This window comes from Hyposmocoma kahamanoa, unplaced genomic scaffold (genome assembly GCF_003589595.1).
Source record: "Hyposmocoma kahamanoa isolate Upper Pololo Valley unplaced genomic scaffold, ASM358959v1 94, whole genome shotgun sequence".
NCBI classification, from domain to species: domain Eukaryota; kingdom Metazoa; phylum Arthropoda; class Insecta; order Lepidoptera; family Cosmopterigidae; genus Hyposmocoma; species Hyposmocoma kahamanoa.
The window spans coordinates 6240664-6253484 of NW_020654878.1; the positions used below are offsets into that span (position 1 = coordinate 6240664).

General features: G+C 34.5%; 1 protein-coding gene across 17 annotated transcripts in view; it reads right to left on the reverse strand.

Moving 5' to 3' along the window:
• The window catches only part of LOC113237741 (modifier of mdg4), a 563531-nt gene that overhangs the window by 302742 nt on the left and 247968 nt on the right, over window positions 1-12821 (reverse strand). The window contains exon 5 of one of the 17 annotated variants that reach the window (XM_026474345.1): window positions 5390-5643. The exons of 15 other annotated variants lie outside the window; for them this stretch is intronic. In XM_026474345.1, the coding sequence (XP_026330130.1) occupies window positions 5405-5643 (239 nt within the window). In that variant the 3' untranslated portion in view covers window positions 5390-5404. Of the gene's footprint in view, window positions 1-5389; window positions 5644-6513; window positions 6765-12821 lie in introns of those variants that run through there. One more of the 17 variants, XM_026474347.1, reaches the window with a different exon arrangement.

A 12821-nucleotide genomic window follows, 5' to 3' on the forward strand; every position in this document is an offset into this window, starting at 1 on the left:
TGAAAATGAATTTAAAAAATCCTATAAATTACTACACAAGTTGATTCGAAACGTTTATTTAAAATATCGATTTTTACGCAGCGTTACTATTGTCGCTATATTTTCCCAAGGCAGTACACAACCTAAACTGTACCTCCGAGTCATCACTGCTCTGGGTCGTGATTGGTTTCACAGGTGTCCTGGTTTATAATACTTATAAACCAGGCACGGTACAGGGAGGGATTTTTATTAGGTTTGACGAAATCTGTTGCAAATTCCAAGTTTCTATCAATCCTCAAGTATCTATAAATCAAACTGAAGTCAACTATAGAGCATATAACTGCTTTGAAAAATCTATATAAAACTAAAAATATATATCCTGTCTACCAGACGCATTTTATCTCATGAAAATAATTGAAACTTTTATATGTTGGTAGTGGGATATAATCAAGTATTAGAAAAATAGTGAAAAAAATATATTTCCACTATGTTCTTTATAAAGTTCCTTTATAAAGGCCATTACTTATTTTTATGTATTTTGAGCTAGTAATTAACTATTATTAATCAAAAATAAAACAGTTTATTAAAACACATTTATTAAAACATATCAAAATTAGGAAATGAAACTATTTTTCCGGATTTAAATCGCGTATATTTGTTTTTTCAAACAAACCGACGTTTAGGGCCCTTTACAGTTCCCACGGTCACGGTTTACTCAGTTTCATTTCATTTCATTCAGTGTAACAATCGCGAAAACCTAAGAACTCGATATATCAAAATTAACCAAAATTAAACATATCAAGTTCTTAGGTTTTCGCAATTTTTCCGGATTTAAATCGCGTATATTTGTTTTTTCAAACAAACCAACGTTTTGGGCCCTTTACAGATCCCATAGTCACGGTTAATAATAATTAAACATGTCGTTTAATTAACGTCTAAATCCGGAAAAATAGTTTCATTTCCTACAAAATTAAACATTCTTCCAACAGAAAATTAACTAAAACAAGCTTTTTTTATCATTAGTATCACATACGGAAAGCAATACCGGGATACCGGAATTTCAAAATACAAGATCCCGCACCAATTATGCGGGACGATCCCGCACGTAAACTGAACGGGATCCCGCGGTGTAGCGCACGCACAGATTAAATGTGTTGATCGACGTGCTTGAATCGCGTTACCGCGCGTCGCCTGCGTAAAAAATATACGCCGTGTGCATAGGCTTTTATGTCGGCAACTGTTTATAGAGACTTTGCGAGAGTTGCTGTTGTGTGCAAGTACTTTTTGAAGGCGGAAAATTCACAGATAGCGAAATGCAGCTTGCATAAATAGATAATTAAAACGATAAGACGTTCTATTAGAGACCTGCACGTGCATTTAGCGGCAAAATATAAAGTTTATAGCAAGAATTAGATTCGGAAAGATTTATTTATCAACCTCTAAGAAGATTCGGAAGATTCGGAAGAAAGAAAGATTCGGAAGATTTATTTAACAACCTCTATAGGTCTTAGGGGTAGTACCTACCCTTATAGTTGAGCTAAGGAAAGAAATGAACTATTTTGATATGTGTGGAGTAAAAGGCTTATCATATCTTGAGGTTGCCTATAACGCACGGTAATTCCTACCTGCGTGGAAGCAGAGCGAGCCTTTTTCGCCTCTGGTCAGGAGCCGTTTAGCGGATAAAACTAACTTTAATACTTTATCGGTTTTGCGCAGTTACTTCCAAAATAATGCTCAAATTTACCTTATTATGATAAATTGTCATTAATCTCAAATAAAGAACTTAATAATATTCTTCCTTTCTTTGAATTTTAGTTCTTCGCAAACTTGTAGCTTGATGATTGACCTTTTTTTCTCTAAGTCTTTTTAGCATTCGGCGGGATTCAGCTAATACCAGGATCCCGCGGGATCAGAAACTGTCAATCCCGCAAATACCGGGTTTGAGATTATTCTGCGGGATTGTGTTCCAATCACATGATAGAACAAAAATTGAAAATAGAAACAAAATCAGCCTACATAGACTAGTTTCATGAGATAAATCGGAGATAATAGTTATTATTACATCTTAAATATCTGAGTCGTCATGAAAATTAAAAAAACAGTTACGATTTGCCGTGAAACATAGATAGATTTCACATTTTTTACAATAAACCATTGTTTTTTTGTCACATCCATTTTTTCTGCATCGATTCTGCTTTGTACCATATTCTGGTAAATGGGCAGCATTTTTAATGCGATGTTCTTTGGAGGGTATTGGCTTGATCTTACGCTTTTTGTGCTTTGGCTGCAACTCTTCGAACTCAACTTCGTCGCTCTCCTCATTGCTTCCTTCATTGTCTGTAAGGATTTTTGTACCTAAATTAAGTTTGAATTCGCGAAGCTGAATATTTTTCTTAGGCTTGCCTTTCGCTACTTCAGTAATTCTGTGCTGCAACCAGGCTTTGACCACACATAGATCAAAGAGGTGTGATAAAAGCCGAATCGTCCACTCTTTGTTCTGTTACGTGACGGAAAAACCGCGAGCATGCGATCAGTCAGATCTGCTCCGCCCATATTTTGATTATATGCCTTTATTACTTCTGGCCTCGTGGCCTTTCATTATTTTGTCTTTCTTTGACCATCGTTTTATTTTTTATTTTCATTATTTTTGGAAAACTTACAGCTAGGTAACAAGAAAAGAATAAGTATAATACACGCCTAATAGGCCAGTGTATGTCGAGGGCTAATTAAATGTTTTCACAGATAATGACACATTCACATTTTCCATAGATAACATGTTCACATTCATCATGATTTTGATTGCAGTAACACGTACTCATAGACACAAGCAAAACAGGCTTGTTATCGAGCCACATCGTAACTAGTTTACTTTGGTGTCGCCGTTTTAGACAAGGCTATAAATTCAAATATTCTTTATGTTCTTCGTGTAGAACAAATGTAGGTAGGAGGATAAAGAGGTAAATCTGTAACTAAAAATAAAACTTATTTCTACTGCAATGACAGACTTTTAAAGAATGTATATGGATTATATTTTAAAATAAACTCCATCACGGACAAGGAACCTCGAAGGCGGATGATTGTGTTCCAGATTACTACGAAACATCTGTAGATCTTTAGTCATTAAAAAGTATGCTTTACACTTCCTCGTATCCTTACTACTACAAATCCATCGCTGCTTTTTATTTGTGAAACAGGGTCGGCTAAAAGTGTAACCATTTAATACAGCCACTCTTGACCCAGTTGCTTTGACGTAAAAATACACTGAAAATTAAAAAAAAAAATCGTATAAATAAACTACACAGGCCAATTTAAAACGTTTATTTAAAGTAATGGTTTCTTACGCGTCGTTACTATTGTCGCTATATTTTCCCGATCAACACACCAACCGTACCTCCGACTCATCGCCGCTCTGGGTTATGGTTAGTTTAACAGGTGTCCTAGTTTATAATACTTATAAACAAGTCATAATAAAAGGAGGGATTTTTATTAGCTTAGAAGAAATCTAATAATAATAGGACATTTATTCATAAGCACATTTACAATAAAAAGGTTAACAGTTTCGGAAATGTAGTATCTAGTGCCAATGAAAAGGATGGAGCCTCAGCACTTCATGCTGCTTTTCAGCAGCTTTTTTTTTAACTTCCTACATGGACATCAGCTGCTGACAATAGATCAAACGTCACAAGAATCATACATTTTAAATTTGTAGGACTTGCTTAAAATTAATTTACTATTTCGATGAGCACACGAGTGTATATTATATTACAAGTAAAAGAACATCAAATACAAACGACACTGGAATAGGTTTCAACTTCTTACATACTTTTAAACTTAGATAACAATTTAGTCCAGTTTCTATTATTTAGTTAAGTAGCCATTGCCTACACTTTCTTTCGAAAGTGAGCAATGACTGGCTAAGTTTAATCGGGGGTGGAATGTCATTCCAACGTTTAAACGAAGCAAGCCGAAAGGTTCACCTGAAGGAGTGTAACCGAAGAAACGAGCGAAATCGTAACACACGGTAGCGCCCTTTGATGTTGACCGAATCTTATCCTTGTCTCTGTCATCCCCGCACAACTTATACGCCAAATATTGAGGTACACCGTAATGTCTCAGGTTAAATATCAGACAATTCAATTTTAATCTACTCTTATTAGACATTTAAAAGGCCAGAAGAATTAAGAAAAATCTGTTGTAAATCCCCTTTTTAACTTACTACTGTATCTGTAAGTCAAATTGAAGTCAACATAGAGCATGTTACCGCTCTGATATATCAAAAGAAAAAAGAAAAAGACAATAGTGGTAAATCTTTATGTAATAAAAAGTGCGACTATATTTTAAAATAAACTCCATCACGGACAACAAACTTCGTAGGCGGATGACAATGTTCCAAATAAGTACATAACATTTTCTGGTCTTTGGTCATTAAAAAGTACGCTTTACATTTCCTTGTATCCTTGCTACTACAAGCCCATCGCTGTTTTATACTTGTGAAACAATGTCGACTAAACGAGTGACCATTTATTACAGCCACTCTTGATCCAGTTGCTTTGACGTAAAAGTACACTGAAAATCATAAATAACAATAAAACATCAAGTAAAAAACGCCAACATCAAAATGTTATCTATTGCCAATGAAAGATTAAAATAAATAACCAGAAATAAAAAACACATTAAACATTTACTTTGGCCATCACAGTATATTATAAATCTACATATTTCAGGCATATAAAGAGTTTGTTTTTCTAATACGTATAAATGTTAAATAAGTTTTAAGGCACAGTTTCCACAAGATGAAAAGAGTGTTTATTGCTAGTGTTTCCTACAAAATAACAAATATCGCGTATTAAATGGAATAATCGCCTGGAGATACTCAATGTTAACACCAGTGCCATGAGTAAATGATTATGTCCCAAAATTATATTACTTACTTTCCTACCGATTACCCCGTTTTTGTCATAATAATCTGGCGTTTCTTTTTTTTTATGAAAATACTTGGCTGACATACATTACTACAGTAGGGCTAGCACAACAGGGGGCGAGAACTACATTTCACAGCAGTATCCCGCGCTTTGTGTCGCTCTCGAGCAAGTCGCGACCTGTCCCGCTAGCCCTACAGGAGTCGTCGTAGGAACCCATGACGACTTCGATACCTTTAATCACATCCATGTACAAAGTACTTCCGTATCTTAAAAGTAACTGCAAATTAAATAATTTAATTTTTATTGTCTAGAAATACTGAGTTATTTAGATAAGACTAAAAATAAATTCAATCGTTTTTAATATGAGTGTAAAGTTACAAAGACACACATTGAGAAATACACCGTTCAGCCACAAACAGTCAAAACATGGCCATTTTAGTACGTTCTTATTTTACTAAATCTCTAACAGTTTATGTAATTAATTAGATACATCAACACAAACTCTATGTTTTAAAATATACTCCGTTTTCAACAACATACTTCCCAGCTGGATGATTATGTTCTAAATTAGCGCGATATATTTTTCGTTCCGTAGTCATTAAAAAAAATGCTTTACAACGCCTCGAGTCTTTGTTACTACAAGCCCATCTTTCTGTTTGCTGTTTTGATTGGCTTTGACAGTAAAAAGTGTATTCTTTCAAAACAGCCACCTTTGATCCCCTTGGCTTGACGTAAAAGGACACTGAAAATACAAAAAAAAAATTTAACAAATAAAATGTCAATAGATTCAGGAAGTTGATGGTGATGACTAGGATAGAAAAAGTTTTGGTTTGCGATGGAACACGGCAATTTGAATAGCGGCGACGGTGACAACGGAGGCCAGCACGCGTGCTTGGGAGCAGGAAAGGGGGAAGGCGAGGTAAGGTTGAATTCTTCAGAGCACTCGCCATGGTACATCGCATAAAAGGTACTAAGCGATGCAAAATCTCGACGCAGTTGTAAAGGTCTAAGGTGGGATGAGATGAGATAATCACAAAAACCAGTCATAAAGGCTGGTTTACACGTATTAAGTGACGAAGAAATCAACTAAATTTTAACTTAATTTATGCGTGTAAACAATCACTTAACAGCTGTTGAATAGTCATCGATTTATTAGAAAAATAAATTAGAATTAAATCTATTTTTTGACCAAGTAGCCAACCCTCCCGCACTCTGCGTATTCCCCGGTAGGCATAACTCGAAATTTGAAGCATTTGGTGGACTAACGTTTTGTTACCAAAATGTCAAAATACTTATAGCTTCACAAAAACACGTGTAAATGTATGACTACTTACAAATAAGTGAATATTTATTTAAGTACCATCACTTAATACGTATAAAACAGTTATTATACTCGCTCTTCGTTCTTCGAGAATAGCATGATATTGGTACTTGTAGTAACACATACGTGTGCACCAATTTCACAATAATCTTTTCGCATGAAACGCTTCGTACTATTATGATCGAACTTCACTTACAGGTAAGTTCGTTTAATGAGTAATAAGTGTGAATTTATAGCCACCAGGAACCTAGTCGTTTATTTATTTACACAACGTCTCTTTAACAATGTTACGTAAACTATGGACCACTATATTTTAAAATATACTCCATCACGAATAATGTACTTTGAACGTAAATGATTATGTTCCAAATCGGAACGAATAATTTCATGTTCTTTTGTTATTATGAAATAAGCTTTACATTTCCTTGAATACTTGGTACTGCAAGTCCATCGGTCATGGTGCTTTGTTTGTGTGTGTCGGTTAAAAGTGTGACCATCTAATAAAGCTATTCTTGATCCAGTTGCTTTGACGTAAAAATTCACTGAAAACCAAGAAAAACAATAAAACATCAAGTAAAAAACACCAACATCAAAATATTATCTATTGTCAATGAAATATTAAAATAAATAACCAGAAATAAAAAACCAATTAAACATTTATTTTGTCAATCACACTATATTATAAATCTATTCTAAGCATTTAAAAAAAACTCGTTTATAGATTTTATTTTTGTAATATAAACTTTAAACAAGTTTTTAGAAAGGCAAAATTTCCACAAGATGGAAAGGGTGTTTGTTGCTAAACTATTATTCCTACGAAATAACAAATATTTAAAAAAAATATCGCCCATTAAATGAAATAATCGGCTGGCGACACTCAATGTTAACACGTAATACTACATCCTATATAATATTGATCATTATTAATATTGGTAAAATCCCAAAATTATATACGAATTACTTACTATCCTACCGATTCTCGCGTTTTTGTCATAATAATCTGGCGTTTCTTTTTATTTCATTACAATACATGGCTGACATACATTCTTGTGACTACGTAGGGCTAGCACGACACGGCGCGACTTGCGCGAGAGAGTTATAAAATGCGAGATCTCTATGCGAGAATAGCAGTATCTCGCGGCTTATGTCGCTCTCGCGCGTGTCGCGCCCTGTCGTGCTAGCCCTACAAGAGTCGTCATAGGAACCTATGACGAGTCCGATACCTTTAATCATTTAATACATAGTACATAGGTACTAAGTACTTCAGTATCTTAAATAGTAATGTACTACAAATAAAATTATTTTTATTTTTATTGTCGAGAAATACCGACTTATTTTAGATAAGACTAAAAATAAATTCAATTGTTTTTAATATTAAAGTTACGTAGACAGACATTGAGTAATACACCATTCAACCACAAAGAATCAAAACACGTCCATTTTAGTACGTTCTTATTTTACTAAATATCTAACAGTTTATGTAATTAATTTAATACATAAACACAATACTCTACGTTTTAAAATATAGTCCATTTCTAACAACATATTTCGCAGGTGGATGATTATGTTCTAAATTAGCGCGACAAATTTTTCGTTCTATAGACATTAAGAAAAATGCTTTACAACGCCTCGAGACTTTGTTACTACAAGCCCATCTTTCTGTTTGTTGTTTTGATAGGCTTTGACAGCAATAAGTGTATTCATTCAAAACAGCCACTTTTGTTCCATTTGGCTTGACGTAAAATGACACTGAAAATAAAAAAGAAATTGTTAAACAAATAAAATGTCAATAGATTCAGGAAGTTGATGATGATGACTAGGATAGAAAAAGAATGGCTACGTTAGAGCGATGCCACACGAGCATCGCGGTGTATACTTTCGTACCGCAGCACTCCTCCCCGCTTCGTCTCGTGGCCCTATGTCCGATGCGGTTCTGATTTATATGTCTGATGATACAACTCTGCGGCACCGCTCAGGCGCTAGGCGTCGCAACGTCAACGTGGCGTCTCGTCTCTCTAAATTTGGTGATATGGAAAGGTTAGATATCAGTAAAATGACAATACAAATTTATATTACAAACCAGGAGGACAGCCCAGCAAATGATCATCCTTCGAGTACATGTCTCAACCAGTAGAGGATAGCTCGAAAAGGAGCCCACATTAAAAGTACCAAATATACTGATGCGAACGGAAAAAGCGAAAAGAGAATGTCGGGGGCGTTTTTGCCTTCCATAGTAGGAGACAGGCGATATGTATACACATACAAAGAATCTATTGATACATATACTTACAGGGTTACTTGTAAATCACTAACAACCTCGCAGGACTATATTACTAACATCACAAACAACAAATTTTGTTCCATGAAAAACGTACAATCTTACTCAGCTTACTAAATACAATGTAAAAATACACGGACACACAGTGCAGTTGACATCCCTACCACCACTAGCCGAAAAAAGAGCTGATGATCTTTAAACAGATCTCTGAGCAGATGTTCATTAAACATAGCTAAGAACTATCTTTGTTAAAAAGAACCGCTTTGAGTTGAATAATTCCGATTGGGATCTACAATGCAAAAGTTATATACCCAGACAACGACTGAACTTATACCTCCCCTCTTTTAGCGTCGTTGGTTAACAAAGAACATTCTTCACTAATCGCGTCTACTCTTTATTATATATGAGTATACCTTAGAGCTAGTAAGAGATTGACATAAGCTACATCTCAAGATGTGCGCGCTAAACCAATAACGTCTAGTCCTAAAAAGTTTGTCATACATCATTTATACCCAGAATAGAAACGATACAGATAAATATATCCATTCAAAACAGCAATATAACTACACTAATATATCGTTGGATTACACTACAAATGTGTAAAACTAATTCGAAAAAAAAAATATAATACACCAATGACAAATACATATACATAACTTAGACTTAAGTATCATACAGACATGACAGGGATCTTTATGATTTACTACGTCAATATCTATTAATTTATATATCTTATATTAACCTTGAAAAAAATACATATAATATTAATATATATTGACATAAGACTCAGTTTGCATTGCCGCGAAAAGGAATGGAATCGAATTTTTGTATCGAAATTATACTTAATATAATGGATTTCATGTCACTTGTGTAACGTACGAACTACATACGATACGATGGTTGCCACATCAGCACAAATTCTTGAGACTGCACAAGAAATCTCCGGAAGATACGCAGCTTGTATTTTAGCACGTATCTAGTTTCTATGTTACACAATTGACATAAATTTCATTATGTTATGGTTACAGACATTCGCAGCAATGTAAATTGAGCCTTACAAATCATAGTAATAAGAATGAGACCTGTGTAAAATTCTATCGTAAAAATAAAACACACAAACACGTACAGACACATTAAAAGATTTGGGTTGAGATGGAATACAGCAATTTGAATATCTGTGAATGACGGTGACTACGGAGGCCAGCACGCGAGCTTGGGAGCAGAAAAGGGGAGAGCGGGGTATGGTTGAATAATTCTTCAGAGCACTCGCCATTGTACGTCACACGAAAGGTACTAAGCAATGCAAAATTTCTAGAGGTTCAACGTGGGATGAGATGAGATAATCTCATGGTTGGTTTATACGTATTAAGTGACGAATTTTAACTTAATTTATGCGTGTAAACAATCATTTAACAGCTGTTCAATAGTCATTGATTTAGTAGCTAAATAAATTAGAATCAATACTATTTTTTTGCAAAGTACCCAACCCTAAGGCACCCCGCGCATTCCCGGTAGGCGTGACTCAAGGCTTGAAGCATTTGGTGGGCTAAAGTTTTGTTTGCCAAAATCTCAAAGTATTTATAGCTTCACTAAACCACGTTTGGCTACTTACACTTGAGTAAAAACTTCGTTTAGTACTTTGTCACATAAAACGTGTAAAACAGTCATTATATTCCTCTCGTCCTTCGAGAATATCATGTGATTGATACTTTAGCAACGCATACATGATGACCAATCTACGCTAATCTCTTCGGATGAAGCGTTTCGTATAATTATGATAGAACTTCACTTACAGATAAGTTCCTTTAACAAGTAATTAATGTGAATTTATAACCATCAGGACCCTAATCGTTTATTTATTTACACAACGTCTCTTTAACAATGTTACGTAAACTATCGGTTGGACTAGAAAGTTACGACTATATTTTAAAATATAATCCATCACGAATAATGTAGTTTGAAGGTAAATGAGTATGTTCCAAATCGGAACGAATAATTTCATGTTCTTTTGTTATTAAGAAATAAGCATTACATTTCCGTGAATACTTGGTACTGCAAGCCCATCGGTCATGGTGCTTTGTTTGGTTGTACCGGTTAAAAGTGTGACCATTCAATATAGCTATTCTGGATCCAGTTGATTTGACGTAAAAATGCACTGAAAATAAAGCATCAAGTTAAAAACGTCAACAACAAAATATTATCTATTGCCAATTAAATATTAAAATTGCCTGAAATAAAAAAAGAATTAAATATTTTCAAATCATACTATATTATTGAACCTATTTCAAGCATTTAGAACACGCGATTATAGATTGTGTTTTTGTGATATAAATGTTAGTACATTTTGAGAAAGCAAATTCCACTAGATGGAAAGGGCTAGGCTATTATTCCTACGAAATTACAAATATTAAAAAAGAACTAAAGGGGTCTATAGACCGAACCCGTCGACCCAACCCGGATCGTGAGTCGGTGGCCTTGTTTCTAGAATCATATCATAGGATTAGATTAAAAAATAAGACTACCGATTCCAAGCCGCGGGTTCGGTGTGTAGATCGCTTTGTATCGGAACGATTATACTGCCGTCCACTAACTAAAACGCGCCTAAATGACAAAATAATTGTTTGACACATCATAAAAAACCATAACCCAGTTTTAGAATATTGAAATTATTTAATAATAATTCAGCTATGCATCGTTAGGGTTAAGTTTCGATAAGTCGAACACGTTAACTAATTTTAACTGTTTTTAAAAGAGACTTTTGTGCTCCATCTTTTGCTATTTAAAATGGATATTTGACCATTTGTCACTTAGTCGCGTTTAGTTACTGGACGGCAGTATAATTCTTTATTAGACACAGAAAATACACATAAAACACACGATACACAAGTACATTACAAAAGTGAGCTTATCTCTAGAAGAGACGATGTTGTCTATCAAATGGAATGCGAGAATAATCGCCTGGCGACACTAACACCAGAAATAGGTACATCGTGTATAATATTGATCATTATTATAATTGGTAAATAAATGATTATATCCTAAAATTATCAAGAACTACTTACTTTACTACAGAGTTTTTGTTTGACGTTTCCGTTATAACAATCAGGCTTTTTTCTTTTTATAAAAAAATGGCCGCCATATATTACCTTCTCTGACTATAGGAGTCATCGTAGGAACCTATGATCATTCCGAAACCTTTGTTCATCACATCCATGTACCTAGTACTTCCGTATCTTAAAAAATAATGTTCTGCAAAGAAAATAGTATAAACAAAGTATCCTTTTATTAAAACTACTACAAATACTGAGTCATTTCGACAAGACTATAATAATTTCAATCATTTTTAATAATCATTAAAAGTTAGAGAGACAGATATTCGGAAATGTACCGTTCAAACACTAACAATCAAAACACGTCCGTTTTAGTACGTTTCTATTTAACTAAACCTGTAATATTTTATGTAATTAATTAGATACGTAAACACAATACTCTATGTTTTAAAATATATTCCATTTTTAATAATAAACTTCGTAGGTGGATGATTATGTTCTAAATTAGCGCGACAAATTTGTCCTTCTACAGTCATAAAGAAAAATGCTTTACAACGCTTCGAATCTTTGTTACTACAAGCCCATCTTTCTGTTTGTTGTTTTAATTGGCACGGTTTTTGACAGTAAAACGTATATTCTTTCAAAACAGCCACTCTTGATCCCCTCGGCTTGACGTAAAACGACACTGAAAATAAAAAAGTTGTTAAACTAATAAAATAACAATAGATTTCAGGAAGTTGATAATGAGGACTATAAAAAAGGAATGGCTTTGTTAAATGCTACGATTTCACCATACCGAGTGCCAAACGAACGATACGGTGCAGGAAACACCGCTTACTTTCACACTGCAGCATTCCTCCACGCTTCGTCTCTTGCATCCTTGCCCGATGCGCTTGCTTTCCGTCGCTACGAGTCGTTCAACGTACCGTGTCGTGTCATGGCGTGTCCTTCTGGTTTATGATACAAATTTAATAAAAAAAATGATACAAAATGAATGTAATAACATTTTATTAAATTTGACCAAATTATGCTGTCCCAATTTTTATCATCCAGTTTCCTTGTATCTTCCATGGTTTTGGATTTCCTTACATTGTCCCATTGAAAAAAACACTTTGTACGCCTTTTTTTTCATAGCAGTAGAGCTCCTTGTGAAAAAGTTCATCCAGGAAAGTACTGCCACCTTACCTGTTTCTGCCGCCAAACAGTAATATCATCATTACGTGTTCCGGTTTTGAAGGGTAAAGGTGAAATTGCAGATACATGTGGCTTGT